The following is an 18,037-nucleotide window of genomic DNA, read 5'->3' as shown; positions in this document are numbered from 1 at the left end:
TGGGTGACCTTGGGTCAGTCACAAGTCTTCTCTGAGCTGTTCTCTCAAGAACAGTTCTCTCAGAACTCTCTCGGCCCCACCTACCTCACAGGGTGACTGTTGTGGGGAGAGGAAGGGAAGAGACCATTGTGAAGGTTGGGGTATAAAACCAACTCCTCCTCCTTCTCCGTCTTTGAAGATTTCCCATCCAGGGCTTTATTATTATTTTTTTAGCAGGAGCTCCTTTGCATATTAGGCCACACCCCCTGATGCAGCCAATCCTTTTACAAGGCTCTTCTTACGGAGCCTACTGTAAGCTCCAGGAGGACTGGCTGCATCAGAGGTATGTGGCCTAATATGCAAAGGCGCTCCTGCTACAAAAAAAGCCCTGCTCCCATGCAAATACTGGCCGATGCCAACTCTGCTCAGTTACCAAGATCTGATGACATGTAGAAATCAGGCTTTTAAAATTTCTTTTGGTTCCTTTTATGTTTGGTACCTTTTTTCTATTTGGACCATTTTTCACGCACTGGAAGTAGTTCAGCATTGCATACGTAGGATCCTCTCCATCCTCGCGGCATAGGGTTGGCTACCTCCAGGTAGGACCTGGAGATCTCCTGGAATTACACCTGATCTCCAGATGACAGAAATCTGTTCCCTTGAAGAAAATGGCAGCTTTGGAGGGTGGACTGAATTGCATCACATCCTTGCTAAGCTGCCTTCCCAGTCTCCACTCCTAAATCTCCAGGAATTTCCCAGCCTGGAGCTGGCAACCCTATCACGACATACCTGAAAAACAGTTTCAGAGGGTAGCCGTGTTGATCTGCAGTAGACCAGCGAGACTGGAGTCCAGTCACACCTTAAGAGACCAATGAGAGCTTCAGGGCATAATCTTTAGGGTATAAATCAGGGTCATAGGGTTGCCCGGTGCCCCTCTGTTTTAGTTTAGGCTGATTGAGGCAGGATAAATGGAAAATCAGTAGCAGCAGTTGAACGTTGTATCAGGGGCTGAAGGGTTGCCAACTTCGGCTTGGGGAATTCCTGGATATTTGAGGGTAAAGCCTGTGGAAGGCGGAGCTTGAAAAGGGGAGAGAGTTCAACGAGGACGTGATGCTATAGGGCAGGGGTGTCAAACATGCAGCCAGGGGCCGAATCAGGCCCTCGAAGGACTCCTATCAGGCCCCCAAACGTCTTGCTCTTGTCTGCTCCCTTCTCTCTCTCTTGCTTCCTTCTGCATCTCGGCTTGCTTTGCCAGGCTTGTTCAATCACACAGCAGAGCTACAGAGCAAAACCTCAATTTATTCCTTGGGGTTGTCCTTCTGAATACTAACCGAGGCTGACCCTGCTTAGCTTCTAACAGGATCAGGCTGGCTAGGTCAAGGTCACTGTTGTGACTTCTCCCAGGCAGAGTCAGAAGAGGAGATCTGGCCAATTTCTCCTGAGCATGTGCAATTGTTTGGATATATGTGTGTGCAGGGGTGGAATTCTAGCAGGAGCTTCTTTGCATATTAGGCCGCACACCCCAGATATAGCCAATCCTCCAAGAGCTTACAAGGCTCTTTTTTGTAAGATCTTGAAGGATTAGCTACCTCAGGGGGGTGTGACCCAATATGCAGGAACTGCTGCTAGAATTCCACCACTCTGTGTATGTGTGTGTGTGTGCAGCTTTGTTGGGTTCCACCTGCCCCCTGGTGTGACCAGCTGTTACCAGATTGCACTGCTGAGTCACTGAGGGGAAGAAGCAGAAATGGAAATCATGCAGTTGAAATATAGCAACCGGTAGCTGTTCAAACAATTGAGCTGACCAATGGTTTTGTTTCAGTCGAGCCTTCCCGACGTCCTCGCTGGGGGGAGACAAAGAAGAGAACCCGTCTGTTCTGGCCGAGAACTGTTTCCGCGAACTGCTGGGCCGGGCGACGTATGGCAACATGAACCATGCTGTGCGACCAGTTTTTGCGTGAGTGGGAGACCTGGGGCGGGTGGAAGTCATCTCCTCATTCTCTGTACTGCTTTGAGTTCGAGATTGCATAGAAACAAGGAACAAGCGGCCATTCTGAAGGTTTCGGAAGCTTCCTGCATTCTCAGGAGGCTCTTAGCTCCCCCTGCTGCTCATTTTATTCTTAACAAAGAGGAAAAAAAACTTATGAGGTTTTAACTTGGTGATATGTACTGATATTATTCGTTTTGTATTTTGATACTTATTATTCACAAGAAGCTAAAATTGCATTTTACACGGAGAGTTTTTTTCTCTTTGTTGTGGCTTAGTCTCTCCTCCGTGGTCCCGTTCACATTGTGACGCTCATGTTATTCTTGGCAGGATAGATGGTCCCCTTGGATAAGAACTATGTAAAGTTCCAAGCTGGGAAATCCCTGGAGATTGGAGGGTGGAGCTTGGGGAAGGTCGAGTTTGGGGAGGAAAGGAAGCTCAGCAGGTGTGTGATGCTGTGAAGTCCACCCTCCAAAGCAGGGGCCTCCAACGTGATGCTGTGGCACCTCCTGATACCTTTTTCTGCTATCCCCCGAGTGTTCTTAGGAAGTGGGTGGGGCCAAGGAGGGCTTTCACCCAGCAAGACTTCTGATTGGCTATTAGAGATTTGATTGGCAGTTTTAAAAAGAACGTTGCTTTAGCGGCAGCTGCCGTCACAGCACAAGGATCTCACAGTGTGTGACTGCAGTTAAACTGCAGCAATCATTTTGTTCCTGGCTTCGCCTCCTGCAGCCTGCTCCTGTGGTTGCACCCACCATGCCATGTCACAATTCCAAAGGTCCCTACAGACTTAAAAAGGTTGGGGACCTCAACTCCGAAGCAGCCATTTCCCCCAGGGGAACTGATCTCTGTAGTCTGGAGATCGGTTGTAATTCTGAGAAGATGCCAGAACTCACCTTAAGGTTAGCGGACCTACGTTTATGTCAGCTGTCTCTGCAACATGGTGTTCATGTAAGAATGTATGAATTCAGGTTGGGACAATGAGGGGCCAGTATAACACACATCAGCAGGGCTCTTTTGTAGAAGGAACTCCTTTGCATATAAGGCTGCAACCCCCTGATGTAGCCAATCCTCCAAGAGCTTACAGAGTTCTTCTTACGGGGCCTACTGAAAGCTCCAGGAGGACTGGCTACATCAGGGCTAATATGCAAAGGAGTTCCTGCTACATCAAAGCTAATATGAAAAGGAGTTCCTGCTACATCAAGGCTAATATGAAAAGGAGTTTCTGCTACATCAAGGCTAATATGAAAAGGAGTTCCTGCTACATCAGGGATAATATGCAAAGGAGTTCCTGCTACATCAGGGCTAATATACAAAGGAGTTCCTGCTACAAAAAAAGCCCTGTCTCCAGGTATGCCATGAGAGCTTGCTGGTGCCTGTGGGCCCATCACCCCCTCTCAGCCTAACCTGCCACACAGTATTGTGAAGACAAGCATAAACTGCTTTGGGTTCCCACTGTGGAGAAAGATGGGATATAAATAAATGGAATGGAATAGAATAGAGCAGAGCAGAGCAGAGAAACATAACGGAGTACCAGCATAAAGATTTGTGCCAGTGATTGCAGCTGAGCAGGCCTTTTTTGGTAGCAGGAACTCCTCTGCATATTAGGCCACAACCCCCTGATGTAGCCAATCCTCCAAGAGCTTACAGGGCTCTTAGTGCAGGGCCTATTGTAAGCTCCAGGAGGATTGGCTACCTCAGGGGTGTGTGGCCTAATATGCAAAGGAGTTCCTGCTACAAAAAAAAAAATCCCTGAACATCAGTTTCCAAACTTGAAATGACCCTTTTGTCTCAGAGAATACACATGCACACAGTATGCAAATTGCTTTTATGTTGTCCCTGAAAAGCAGATAGCTCTCGGGGCCCATTTCAGGTTGGGGGAGAATTAAGTTTGCCCTCCACCACGCACTTGTAGTCCCAGTCAAAATGGGGGCAGCATTCAGCCATTATTTCAAAAAGTGATGTGGGTGCGGAGTACTTTGTAGCTCTGAGCATGGAATTCCCTGCATCACATAGCTTTAGGCAGGGGTGGAATTCTAGCAGAAGCTCCTTTGCACATTGGGCCACATGCGCGTGATGTAGCCAATCCTCCAAGAGCTTACAAGGCTCTTTTTTGTAAGCTCTTGGAGGATTGGCTACATCAGAGGGTTATGGTCTAATATGCAAAGGAGCTCCTGCTAGAATTCCATCCCTGGCTTTAGGGTTGTTGGGTCCTTCCAGCCATTGGAAGGATTGGGGGTGTTGAGTTCCCAGATCCAGGTTGGGGAACTCCTAAAGAATTGGGGATGGAGTCTGGGGGGGGACAGGGACCTCAGTGGGGTACAATTTCACAGAGTCCGCCGTCCAAAGCATCCATTTTCTCCAGTGGAACTGATCTCTGTGGTCTGGAGATAAGCTGTAAATCCGGGGTATCCCCAGGCCCCACCTGGAGGTTGGCATCTCTCCAAATCAGGCTTTTATGCTGGAGTCCTCAGTATTTCTGCTCATGCTTTGCTGACTTCCTGGAAAGGTTTGGATTATGATTGTTCGAAGAATAATTACAATAGAAGGCCTTGGGGGTGGAAATCTCTATGCACTAAATTTTTAATTTTTATCAGGCACTTAGACCAACATAGACTCTGGGACCCCAATGAATTTGCTGTTTCCTGCTTCAAAATCATCATGTATTCTATACAGGTACATTTTATTTTCTACTTCTGCAGTTTTTTAAAGAAAGAAAACAGTGAAATTATTCACTTCTCTGTTCACTCCTCGTTTAAATCATAGATGGTAGTCAATTTCTCCCAGGTTCCATCCCCCTCTGGGACAAATCCAGACATCAAGCTCTGTAGCCTGCAGTTGCTCTGCATTATTCCATCAGATGATTTTGGGTCTCCTGAGGAGGCCAGCGGCCATTTTGCTTCAGTATCCAAGGAGAGTTTAACCTCGTCAGATCAGTACTTTCGGCTTCCAACAGATGCTTAACAGCCAGACAGAAGGACTCTCTTTTAAGCATTTCTCCCACACACCTAGGGTTGCCAAGTCCAATTCAAGAAATATCTGGGGACTTTGGGGGTGGAGCCAGGAGACTTTGGGGGTGGAGCCAGGAGACACTGGGTGCGGAGCCAGGAGCAAGGGTGTGACAAGCATAATTGAACTCCAAGGGAGTTCTGGCCATCACATTTAAAGGGACAGCCCACATTTTAGAATGCCTTCCTTCCATAGAAAATAATGAAGGATAGGGGCACCTTCTTTTGGGGCTCATAGAATTGGACCCCCTGGTCCAATATTTTTGAAACTTGGGAGGTATTTTGGGGAGAGGCACTAGATGCTATACTGAAAATTTGGCGCATCTACCTCAAAAAACAGCCCCCCCCCAGAGCCCCTGACACCCATGGATCAATTCCCCATCATTCCCTATGGGAATCGTTCCTGGAGGTGCATAATGGCTATGGGGGTGGAGCTTCCCCCGCTGGCCAGCTGGCTGGGGGAGGGGGGAAGCCTGTAAAACCAGGGGATCCCCCGCTGGGACCTGGAGATTGGGAAGCCTACACACACCCTCCTGATGTAGCCAATCCTCCTGGAACATACAGTAGGCCCTGTACAAAGAGCCCTGTAAGCTTTGGAGGATTGGCTACATCAGGGGCGTGTGGCCTAATATGCAAAGGAGTTCCTGCCACAAAAAAAAAGCCCTGCATTTTTTTCTTAGGATTTTTATCCCACCCATTCTCCAAGGATCCCAGGGTGGTGTACATGGTCCCCTTGCTCCATTTTATCCCCACAACACCACTTTTGAGGTATACACATGAATACACATGAAGCTGCCTTCTTCCAAATCAAACCGTTGGTCCATTAAAAACAATATTGTCTACTCAGACTGGCAGCAGCTCTCCAGGTTCTCAGGTCTCCAGGGTCTTTCACGTCACCGCCTACTCAGTTGTTTTAACTGGAGCTGCTGGGGATTGAACCTGGGACCTTCTGATGATGATGATATTGGATTTATATCCTGCCCTCCACTCCGAATCTCAAGAGTCTCAGAGTGGCTCACAATCTCCTTTATCTCGAGAGGATGTAGTTATGGCCACAGAAACAACCAGCTCTTAAAGGGGATTAGATTCATGGAGGATAAATCTTATCAGTGGCTACTAGCCATAGTGACTGAGGGGAACCTCCACATTCAGGCATTAAGCCTCTGAATTCCAGAGCCCAGGTCACATCAGAGGAACGCCGCAGCCTCTATGCCACTGTGTGAGACAGGATGCCGGACTAGATGGACCACTGGTCTGATCCACTAGGGCTCTTCTCATGCTCTAATGAAGGCCTCGGCCTCTATGCCCTGTTGTTGGCCCTCCAGAGGAACTTCCTGGCCACTGTGTGAGACAGGATGCCGGACTAGATGGACCACTGGTCTGATCCACCAGGGCTCTTCCTATGTTCTTATGAAGGCCTCAGTCTCCATGCCCTGTTGTTGGCCCTCCAGAGGAACTGCTTGGCCACCATGTGAGAAAGGATGGTGGACTAGATGGACCACTGGTCTGATCCCAGCAGGGCTCTTCTTACATTCTTCAGTAGCCAAAAAGGCTACTAGAAGGAGCCAGTTCTCTTGATTTCCTGCAAGAGGCTCATTGGTGTTCCCCCTCCTTGCTTTGGGGAGGCAACCAAACCTTTTGGTTTCAGTGAGAGTGATGTATCGGAGACAGAGTCTTCCCTGTTGTGGCACCCCAGCTTCAGAATATCTTTCTGATCTTCTTCTAATGGGTCAGGTACCTGCAAATACACACGGTTGCAAATAGACAAAAAAGCCCACTGATTAATTGGTAGGAGTAGGTCTTTGACTTGCAAATGGGAAGAGGCTTCCAGTCCTGTAGTGCCCAGGGGTTCCCTAAACCACCTACCCACTCCCTGGAGCAAGGCCACCCTGAGGCTTATTACCAGGGCACATTGTCTTCTTGTTGCCACCAGGCTAGGTTATAGGGCCCAGCCTACCTACCCTAATTCTCCCCTTAAGGAAAAGGAAAGGTCCCCTGTGCAAGCACCAGTCGTTTCCGACTCTGGGGTGAGGTTGCTTTCACGTTTTCACGGCAGACTTTTTACGGGGTGGTTTGCCATTGCCTTCCCCAGTCTTTTATACTTTGCCCCCAGCAAGCTGGGTACTCATTTGACCGACCTTGGATGGAAGGCTGAGTCAACCTTGGGCCGGCTACTTGAATCCAGCTTTCGCTGGGATGGAACTCAGGTCGTGAGCAGAGAGCTCAGATCACAGTACTGTAGAACTGCTGCTTTACCACTCTGCGCCACGGAGCCGCTTCTCCCCCTAAAGGGCTCCACAATTTCCAGCTCCCCAAAGCTGGTGATGATTTTTACCTTCTCTTATAGTAGGGCCAATTAGGCACTGATGCCTGCCTGGCAAGCCACTGACACAGAGACACGTTACAAAAGTGAAATAAACGTTTATTTGACGGGGCAGGTAAACCCCAACACCTTGTAAAAGAAAATAACAAAGCTTTAACTAGCTATTGCCTCACCCTGAGGTTAATGGCAAAAGAGTAACAAACCAGAGACTTCAGGAACTCCCTCCTGGGATGGGATGCTCCTTCCAGGGCAGTGGTGGCCAAACTTGAGTAACGTAAGAGCCACGAAGAATAAATGTCAGCTATCTGAAAGCCACGATACATGAATGCTAGACGTTTGAGAGCCGCAAGGAAGGAAAGAAGGAAGGGAAATAGATGAGGGAGGGAGAGGTGGTAAGAAAGCAACTTTAAATACATTCTCCAAGCCACTGGCTGGCTTGGCTTGGGAAAGTGATGTAAAGTGACAAACGCCTTCTCCAAGCCAGCTGATGGGACAGTGGGGGCTTTGAGAGCCACACAGTATGTGTGAAAGAGCCACATGTGGCTCCCGAGCTACAGTTTGGCCACCCTTGTTCCGGGGTTTAAACATTATCAAACTGACCCTCAGGTCACTGATGCTCTTTGGCTTCCCCAGAAGTCAAGAGCTTCAGGAGCCACTGTTAGGAGAAAAGGGCTCTCCTTTTCTAACCACCAGCCTTCATTAGCGCCAGGGACAAATCACCTGCAGCTGATGGCCGCACCCTGTGGCTACAACAGCAAGGGAGGCATCCTGAAAGGCTTAAGTCCATTTTGTAACACGTCCCTGGGCACTACAAACCCAGGACTTTGGGGCATCGTGCAAAACGTCACGTATGTATTTAATTGAAGACCGTCTTTTAATTTATAGGCGCAGTATTCTCATCACGTGATACAGGAAATCCTGGCCCACCTCGACGCTCGCAGAAGAGATTTCCCCCGGGTCCGGGCAGGCATCATCCAAGCCCTTCTGCAAGCTGTTGCGATTGCAGCCAAAGGGTCTATAGGTGAGCATCATAAAGACTCTGAAACGCAGCGTTTGTCAATAACAATTGCTGGGTTTGTATACGTTTCCCTTTTTCTTTCATCTGGTGGCTTTCCTGTCCAGGTGTGCAATCAAATCAGAGAGGCAGCATGCTGTACTGGTTAGATCGTTGGATCCGGGAGATTTAGGCGAGGGGCTGTGGCTCCGTGGCAGAGTATACGGCTGTCTTATACTTTGCTCTGCATTTTCTTCCTTATTTGCAGCAAGGATCTGTCGCTTTTCTGTTCCCAGTGCAGTTTTTGTTTCTGCGTATTTACCATTGCAAAGAAGTGTCCTAAACAAGCAACAGGTTTGCAAAAGAAGAGAGATGCTGTTCCGGTTAAAGAACCCACTCTGTCTTTATAAAGAATGAGCTAGAGCCTTGCGAGGAAGAGGCAGGATGTTTGGGTTCCGCTTAAAAGCCAGCAGTCTTGAAAAGGGCAACAAAACGTTGGACATCAGCTAACGTGGACTGGCTTTTATGTGGGTGGATGCGGAAGAAGGAAAAGGAGAAGACTGCAGATTTATACCCCACTCTTCTCTCTGAATGGGAGTCTCAGAGTGGCTCACAATCTCCTTTACCTTCCTCCCCCACAACAGACACCCTGTGAGGTGGGTGGGGCTGAGAGGGCTCTCCTAGCAGCTGCCCTTTCAAGGACAACCTCTGCCAGAGCTATGGCTGACCCAAGGCCATTCCAGCAGGTGGGAGTGGAGGAGTGGGGAATCAAACCTGGTTCTCCCAGAGTCTGCACACTTAACCACTACAGGGGAAGAAGGTTCTATGAGAGCTATGGCTGACCCAAGGCCATTCCAGAAGCTGCAAGTGGAGGAGTGGGGAATCAAACCCTGTTCTCCCAGGTAAGAGTCCACACACTTAACCACTACAGGGGAAGAAGGTCTATGAGAGCTATGGCTGACCCAAGGCCACTCCAGCAGCTGCAAGTGGAGGAGTGGGGAATCAAACCCTGTTCTCCTAGATAAGAGTCCTTGCACTTAACCACTACAGGGGAAGAAGGTCTATGAGAGCTATGGCTGACCCAAGGCCATTCCAGCAGGTGTGAGTGGAGGAGTGGGGAATCAAACCTGGTTCTCCCAGATAAGAGTCTGCACACTTAACCACTACAGGGGAAGAAGGTCTATGAGAGCTATGGCTGACCCAAGGCCATTCCAGCAGGTGCAAGTGGAGGAGTGGGGAATCAAACCCGGTTCTCCCAGATTAAGAGTCCACGCACTTCACCACTACCCCAAACTGGTTCTTTAGACGGTGCTGTCAAATCACAGGCAAGAGATGAGCAGAGGTGGTTGGCCATTGCCTGCCTCTATATATCAACCCTGGACTTCAGTCCAAATAGTAACCAGGACTCCCACGGCTTAGCTTCTGCGGTCTGACAAGATCAAGCTAGCCTGGGCCATCAGCTCAGAGTCTATGGACTGTCGCAGCAATCAAATGATCTAGGGCAGAATCCTGGATACCACCATGAAGCCCTCGGAGGAAGACCAGGATAGAATTGCATTGAATATATGGTATACCTCTGTATGAATAGATGGCATAGCCTCATTTGGAATACTGTGTACAATTCTGGTCACCGCACCTCAAAAAGGATATTATAACATTGGAAAAAGTGCAGAAAAGGGCAACTAGAATTATTAAAGGGTTGGAACACTTTCCCTATGAAGAAAGGTTAAAACGCTTGGGGCTCTTGAGCTTGGAGAAACGTCGACTGAGGGGACAACATGTTAGAGGTTTAAAAAGATTATGCACGGGATAGAGAAGGTAGAGAAAGAAGTCCTTTTCTCCCTTTCCCACAATACAAGAACTTGTGGGCACTCAATGAAATTGCTGAGCAGTCAGGTTAGAATGGATAAAAGGAAGTACTTCTTCACCCAAAGGGTGATTAAGACATGGAACTCACTGCCTCAGGAGGTGGTGGCAGCTACGAGCATAGACAGCTTCAGGAGGGGATTGGATAAACATATGGAGCAGAGGTCCATCAGTGGCTATTAGCCACAGCGTATTGATGGAACTCTCTGTCTGGGGCAGTGATGCTCTGTATTCTTGGTGCTTGAGAGGGGCAACAGTGGGAGGGCTTCTAGTGTCTAGTGCTTGTGGGGGGGGGGCACAGAGGAATGGTTTCTAGTGTCCTGGCCCCACTGGTGGACCTTCTTTACCCAAAGGGTGATTAGTACATGCAATTCACTGCCACAGGAGATGGTGGCAGCTACAAGCATAGACAGCTTCAAGAGGAGACTGGATAAACATTTAGAGCAGAGGTCCATCAGTGGCTATTAGCCACAGTGTATTGATGGAACTCTCTGTCTGGGGCAGTGATGCTCTGTATTCTTGGTGCTTGAGAGGGGCAACAGTGGGAGGGCTTCTAGTGTCTAGTGCTTGGGGGGGCACAGAGGAAGGGCTTCTAGTGTCCTGGCCCCACTGGTGGACCTTCTTCACCCAAAGTGTGATTAGCACATGGAATTCACTGCCACAGGAGATGGTGGCAGCTACAAGCATAGACAGCTTCAAGAGGAGATTGGATAAACATATAGAGCAGAGGTCCATCAGTGGCTACTAGCCACAGCGTATTGATGGAACTCTCTGTCTGGAGCAGTGATGCTCTGTATTCTTGGTGCTTAGAGGGGCAGCAGTGGGAGGGATTCTAGTGTCCTGGCCCCAGTGATGGACTTCCTGATGGCACCTGGCTTTTTTGGCCCCTGTGTGACACAGAGTGTTGGACTGGACTGACGCCACTGTAGCTACGGGCCTGCTTATACCCTGGAAAATGTTGTTGGCTTTTAAGATGCTACTGGACTCAAATCTTCTTCTAGTGCTGCAGACTAACGTGGCTACCCAGATGAAATGGGGTGCGATAGCTTCCTATAGGGTACAAGTGATGAGCATGAAGGAGCTTTGCACAGTGCCTGCAATAGCTGGTAATCAGTGTTCCCTCTAAGCTGAGTTAGCGTGAGCCAGCTCACAGCTTTTTAGCCTCCAGCTCACACATTTTGGTCTTAGTTCGAGAAGGAGGACCCCAGAGCGCACTGATTGATGCAGTAGCTCGCAACATTAATGCCAGTAGCTCACAAAGTAGAATTTTTGCTCGCAAGACTCTGCAGCTTAGAGGGAGCATTGCTGGTTATGCTTCAGTGAACCACAGAGAACAATGCACAAGCAGCAAAAGTTATCCTAGGCATAGAATCATAGAGTTGGAAGGGACCTCCAGGGTCATCTAGTCCAACCCCCTGCACAATGCAGGAAACTCACAAACACCTCCCCCTAAATTCACAGGATCCTCATTGCTATCAGACAGCCATCTAGCCTCTGTTTAAAAACCTCCAAGGAAGGAGAGCCCACCACCTCCCGAGGAAGCCTGTTGCACTGAGGAACCGCTCTAACCGTCAGGAAGTTCTTCCTAATGTTGAGCCAGAAACTCTTTTGATTTAATTTAAATCCATTGGTTCTGGCCCTACCTTCTGGGGCCACAGAAAACAATATATGGAACAATATATGGACCTGGTGGAATCAGCTCCCTGTGGAGGTTCGGGCCCTCCCGGATTTGTTACCATTCCAGAGGACCTGTAAGACTGAGCTGTTCCACAAGACCTATGGCTGAGGCAGACAGATGTCCTTATTTAATCCCTCCCCCCAACACACACTGATTGCTTAAAACCAATATAGCTGAGATTTTTAAACATCTAGGTTGGGACAAGTATGCCTAATTGATCTGTCCACACCATCCACGCTGCCTCAACTAATGGGAGCTGTGGCTTAATTGTCTTAATTTTAAACTGTTTTAATTGTTCTTAAACTGTTTTGATTGTTTTATTACGTCGCAAGCCACCCAGAGCCCACTATGGGATAGGGCGGCCTATAAATCTACGGAAATAAATAAATAAAATAAATATATTCCGTCAGTCGCGGGAAAGGTGGAGACAGGCACAGAGAATGAAAGACTGCTGGGTTTTTTCACATCCCTCATTGAAAGCTCTGACAGAATGCTGAGCTAGTAAAACACTGAAAAAGATGTTGTTTCAGGGTTTGGGTTTTTTTTTTTCCCCATTAAGTCCAAAAATCCTTGAAGCTATTGTGGCTGGATGACAAATGGCTCATTACAAAACAGGAAATAAATGGCAGGGCGAGAGAGCCAAGAACCGTGTGCGTGTAGACATCACAGACCAGCAGGGGAGAATAAAAGGACTGCTTTGGCTGCTGTTTCGCAGAAAACTGTCTCCTGTCTTGGGAAGTCCAGCAGAAATATGAAGTTGAAAGGGGAGGCCTCCATTAGGGAAAGACATGAAGGGCAACGACAATAGCTGAAAGCAAAGAATATTTGAGGATAGCTCTTTAGAAAACGGAAAGAAGGAAGATAGATGCCTCTGTTCTTGAACAGTGGCAACCCAAATAAACCTGATGGGCTATGCTGAGCAGTCGGGTTAGAAAAGATAAAAGGAAGTACTTCTTCACCCCAAGGGTGATTAACACGTGGAATTCACTGCCACAGGAGGAGGTGGCAGCTACAAGCATAGACAACTTCAAGAGGGGATTGGATAAACGTATGGAGCAGAGGTCCACCAGTGGCTATTAGCCACAGCTTATCGTTGGGACTCTCTGTCTGGGAAAAGTGATGCTCTGTATTCTTGGTGCTTGGGAGGGGCAACAGTGGGAGGGCTTCTAGTGTCCTGGCCCCACTGGTGGACCTCCTGATGGCACCTGGTTTTTTGGCCACTGTGTGACACAGAGCGTTGGACTGAATGGGCCATTGGCCTGATCCAACATGGCTTCTCTTATGTTCTCTTATGTTCTTATGTAGATATTACTTGAATTGGACTTAGCAACCCTAGGTTGGGGCCATTTCCAACATGGCTTCTCTTATGTTCTTACGAAAATTACAACACTGGGGTCTAAATGAAGCTACAGTCCAGCAGCATCCTGGAACCTGTTTCCTATGGTTTGCTCACACACAGAATTGCCAGTCTCCAACTGGGGCCTGGAGATCTCCTGGAATGATGTCCTGAAGGAAAACAGCTGCATTGGATGGTGGACTCCATGGCATTATACCCCACTGAGGTCCCTCCCACCTTAAACCCTGCCCTCCTCCCATAGTATTCCCCAGTACTATGTATGGATGTGAAACTTGGACAGGGAAGAAAACAGACAGGAAGAAAGCTGATTCGCTTGAAATGCAGTGTTGGAGGAGAGTTTTTCAGATAGAATCATAGAACCTCCAAGGAAGGAGAGCCCACCACCTCCCGAGGAAGCCTGTTCCACTGAGAAACCACTCTAACTGTCAGGAACTCCTTCCTAAAGTTGAGCTGGAAACTCTTTTGATTTAATTTCAACCCATTGGTTCTGGTCCTACCTTACGGGGCCACAGAAAACAATTCCACTGGCCCATCCTCTATATGACAGCCCTTCAAGTACTTGAAGATGATGATCATATCACCTCTCAGCCGCCTCCTCTCCAAGCTAAACATCCCCAGCTCCTTCAACCTTTCTTCATAGGACTTGATCTCCAGACCCCTCACCATCTTCGTCACCCTCCTCTGGACCCATTCCAGCTTGTCTGTATCCTTCTTAAAATGTGGTGCCCAAAACTGAACACAATACCCCAGGTGCGGTCTTACCAGAGCAGAGTAAAACGATACTCTGGACCAGGGCTTTTTTTGTAGCAGGAACTCCTTTGCATAGTAGGCCACACACCCCTGATGTAGCCAATCCTCCAAGAGTTTGCAGGGCTCTTCTTACAGGGCCTGCTGTAAGCTCCAGGAGGATTGGCTATGTCAAGGGGGGAGTAGCCTAATATGCAAAGGAGTTCCTGCTGCAAAAAAAGCCCTGCCCTTGACCACCAAAAAGGCTAATAAGTGGGTTCTAGATCAAATCAAGCCTGAACTCTGCCTAGAAGCTTAAAAATGACTAAATTGAGGTTGTTGTACCTTGACCACATTATGAGAAGATGAGAGCCCTGGAAAAGGCAATCATGCTAGGCGTGGGTCGTTTTGTAGAAAAATAGAAGCTCAATAGCATAACTCATTAGCATATGCCGCCCCCCTCACCAGACAAAAGCAACTCAACACAAGAAAGGAGAGCCACGGGCGAGTGAGACCTGCTTGGGCTGGATAGAGATCCGACCAGCCCAAGCAGGCCTCTCTTACTCTGGGGCTCTCCTTGCCTACCTCCACCAGTCAAAAGGCCACTCTTCTAATCCAGGGATTGTTATGCAGCTGCACCTACTATTCAATGGAAAAGGTAAGTGAGGAAGAGGAGAGGGAGTCATCAGAAAGGTTCAGGAACTGCACTCCTGTGAGCTGCTGCTGAATCTGAGGCCTGATGCTAGGAAAAGTTGAAAAAGCAAAAGTCACTGTCAAAGTCACTGTTTTTTGGTTTCTCCGCAGGCCCAACCGTCTTGGAGGTCTTCAACACCTTACTGAAGCATCTGCGTTTCAGCGTCGACTTTGAATTAAGCGACCGGCGTAGCTCGGTAAGCAGCGGCTGTTTCAGCACAAATGCCAAGGACAACGATGAGAGGATTGTCCAGAATGCTATCATCCAAACCATTGGTGAGTGATTTTTAAGAAATAATGGGGGGGGGGGGAGTACAGAGGAGGGCAACCAAGATTATTAGGGAGTAGGGTTGCCAAGTCCAATTCAAGGAATATCTGAGGACTTTGGAGGTGGAGCCAGGAGACTTTGGGGATGGAGCCAGGAGACTTTGGGGCCGGAGCCAGGAGCAAGGGTGTAACGAGCATAATTGAACTCCAAAGGGAGTTCTGGCCATCACATTTTAAGGGACTGTACACCTTTTAAATGCCTTCCCTCCATAGGAAATAATGAAGGATAGGGGCATCTTCTTTGGGGGCTCATAGAATTGGAACCCCTGGTCCAATCTTTTTGAAACTTGGGGGGTATTTTGGAGAGAGGCGCTGGACACTATGTGGAAAATTTGGTACTTCTACCTAAAAACACAGCCCCCCCCCCAGAGCCCCGGATACCCAAGATCAATTCTCCATTATATCCTATGGGAATTGGTCTCCATAGGGCATAACGGAGTGCCCAGCAGACATTTCCCTCCCCCCCCCCCTGCTTTCTGATGATCCTGAAGTGGGAGGAGGGCCTCCAGACCGGGGGATCTCCTGCCCCCACCTGGGGATTAGCAAACACTAGAAATAAACCACTGCGTTTTTATGTTGCAAATAAATGTGTAAGCAGTTTCTTTCATAATGATGCAATTATATTATTATCATCGTAAACCAAATTCATCAAATGTCCATAGAAAAATCAAAAAGTTCACACCGCTCTTGTAGGGTAGGTAATACTTTCAAAATCAGAATGTTATTTCACATCACTCTTGGGAGGTAGTACTTTACAGTCCACTGTCTCAGTTCTCCGAAGTCTGGCAGGTGTGGCGGCTATACAGGTCCTGGGTTCAGTTCTGTGTTTCGTTCACCTTCCACCGGCCGCTTTCTTTTAGCTTTGGAACGAAACACAGAACTGAGCCCAGGACCTGTGTAGCCGCAACACCTGCCAGACTTCGGTCTGCTACCCGTAGGAGGAATCCTATACAAGCGTAGTGCTGTCTACGTCTTTCAAGCAAAGGAGAACTGAGACAGTGGACTATAAAGTACTCCCTCACATTCTGATTTTGAAAGTACTACCTTGCAAGAGTGGTGTGAAATAACTTTTTGATTTTTCTATGGACATTTAACGAATCTTGGTTTGTGACGATGATAATATAATTGCACCGTTATGAAAGAACTTGCTTAAGCGTTTATTTGCAACGTAAAAACGCAGCGGTTTATTTCTAATGTTTGCCAATCAGTACACTGCAGTTCCCGGTTTGCTCCACCTGGGAATTGGCAACTCTATTAGGGAGCTGGAGCACCTTTGCCGTAAGGAAAGGCTGAAGACTCTGGGACTCTTCACGTAAACGAAAGGGGGACATGATAGAGATTTCTAAATTATGCATGGGGTGGAGACAGCTAACAAAGAGAAAATGTTCTCCCTCTCCCAAAATAGTAGAACTCGAGGGCATCCGATGAAGCTGATGGGCAGTAGGTTCAGGAAATACTCCTTTTACACAGAGAGGGATTAAAATGTTGAATTCGCTGCCAGAAGATGTAGCGAATAAAAAGCTTTAAAAGGGGATTAGATAGATAGAGGAGAAGTCTATCGATGCTACTAGTCATGGTGACTGAGGGGAACCTGCACATTCAGAGGTGCTACGCCTCTGAATCCCAGAGCCAGGAGGCAACATCAGAGAAGGTCTCGGCCTCTCTGCCCTTTCGTTGGCCCTCCAAAGGAACTGGTTGGCCACTGTGTGAGACAAGATGCTGGACTAGATGGACCACTGGTCTGATCTCATGCTCTAATGAAGGCCTCGGCCTCTATGCCCTGTTATTGGCCCTCCAGAGGAACTGGTTGGCCACTGCATGAGACAGGATGCTGGACTAGATGGACCACTGGTCTGATCCAGTAGGGCTCTTCTGATGTTCTTATGAAGGCCTCAGCCTTTCTGCCCTGTTGTTGGCCCTCCAGAGGAACTGGTTGGCCCCTGTGTGAGACAGGATGCTGGACTAGATGGGCCATTGGTCTGATCCAGTACGGCTCTTCTGATGTTCTTATGAAGGCCTTGGCCTCTATGCCCTGTTGTTGGCCCTCCAGAGGAACTGGTTGGCCCCTGTGTGAGACAGGATGCTGGACTAGATGGGCCATCGGTCTGATCCAGTACGGCTCTTCTGATGTTCTTATGAAGGCCTTGGCCTCTATGCCCTGTTGTTGGCCCTCCAGAGGAACTGGTTGGCCACTGTGTGAGACAGGATGCTGGACTAGATGGGCCATTGGTCTGATCCAGTAGGGCTCTTCTGATGTTCTTATGAAGGCCTCGGCCTCTATGCCCTGTTGTTGGCCCTCCAGAGGAACTGGTTGGCCACTGTGTGAGACAGGATGCTGGACTAGATGGGCCATTGGTCTGATCCAGTACGGGTCTTCTTAGGTTCTTTGGATTTCAGAAGTACAGAGGTTCATTTTACATGGACACCTCCCTTCTACCCTAATCCCTGAAATCAAAATAGGGAATGCCAGAATTGTGGACTGCTTTCACCCCAATACAAAAACTAGTACTGAGGGTGCTTGGTTATGGGGTGTCTAATAATAATAGACATTAAGTCATTCATGATAGCGGAAAGACCCAAGCATTGTTCTTGGATACTTGTTGTTGCCCAGTTTTTCTTTTTTATTCATACAGGGTTCTTTGGAAGCAACCTTCCAGATTACCAGCGGTCAGAGATCATGATGTTCATTATGGGGAAAGTACCTGTCCTGGGGGCAACTTTGCATACAGTGGAGACCAACCAGCTGGGGTTTGTTCAGATTACTCTGTATTTTGGGTTCCAGACAGAGAAGGAGGGAAAAGCGAGACTATGTGTGTTAAAATTTTGTTGATATTATTTTAGTGGTTGCTTTGATTTTTAAGATCCTTTTCCAGATCTCCCCCCCCTCCCCCTGTGCTGACTTCTTTCAACACACCTCTTTTCAATAGGTTTCCTCTGAAACAAGTCCCTTTGATTTCCATGAAAGGATCTTCCATAGGACAGTCTAAAAGATCACATAGTGCCACCACGAAACACCGGTTATTGTCCTAACAGAATCTTGTAACCAGGACATCTTCTTCGTGGTCTCTGTGCATCACACTGATGGGATATAGGCGCCCG

At 48.2% G+C, this 18,037-nt stretch overlaps 1 protein-coding gene across 1 annotated transcript in view; it reads left to right on the top strand.

The window, feature by feature from the left end:
• The window catches only part of EFR3A (EFR3 homolog A), a 127,853-nt gene that overhangs the window by 68,979 nt on the left and 40,837 nt on the right, over nucleotides 1-18,037 (top strand). Inside the window, exons 8-12 of the mRNA XM_060243215.1 lie at nucleotides 1,802-1,936; nucleotides 4,564-4,642; nucleotides 8,183-8,318; nucleotides 14,723-14,887; nucleotides 17,572-17,686. Of these exons, the coding sequence (XP_060099198.1) occupies nucleotides 1,802-1,936; nucleotides 4,564-4,642; nucleotides 8,183-8,318; nucleotides 14,723-14,887; nucleotides 17,572-17,686 (630 nt within the window). The remainder of the gene's footprint in view (nucleotides 1-1,801; nucleotides 1,937-4,563; nucleotides 4,643-8,182; nucleotides 8,319-14,722; nucleotides 14,888-17,571; nucleotides 17,687-18,037) is intronic.

Source organism: Heteronotia binoei, chromosome 7 (assembly GCF_032191835.1).
Source record: "Heteronotia binoei isolate CCM8104 ecotype False Entrance Well chromosome 7, APGP_CSIRO_Hbin_v1, whole genome shotgun sequence".
In the NCBI taxonomy this organism is placed as follows: domain Eukaryota; kingdom Metazoa; phylum Chordata; class Lepidosauria; order Squamata; family Gekkonidae; genus Heteronotia; species Heteronotia binoei.
This window is presented reverse-complemented; position numbering and strand designations above follow the sequence as displayed.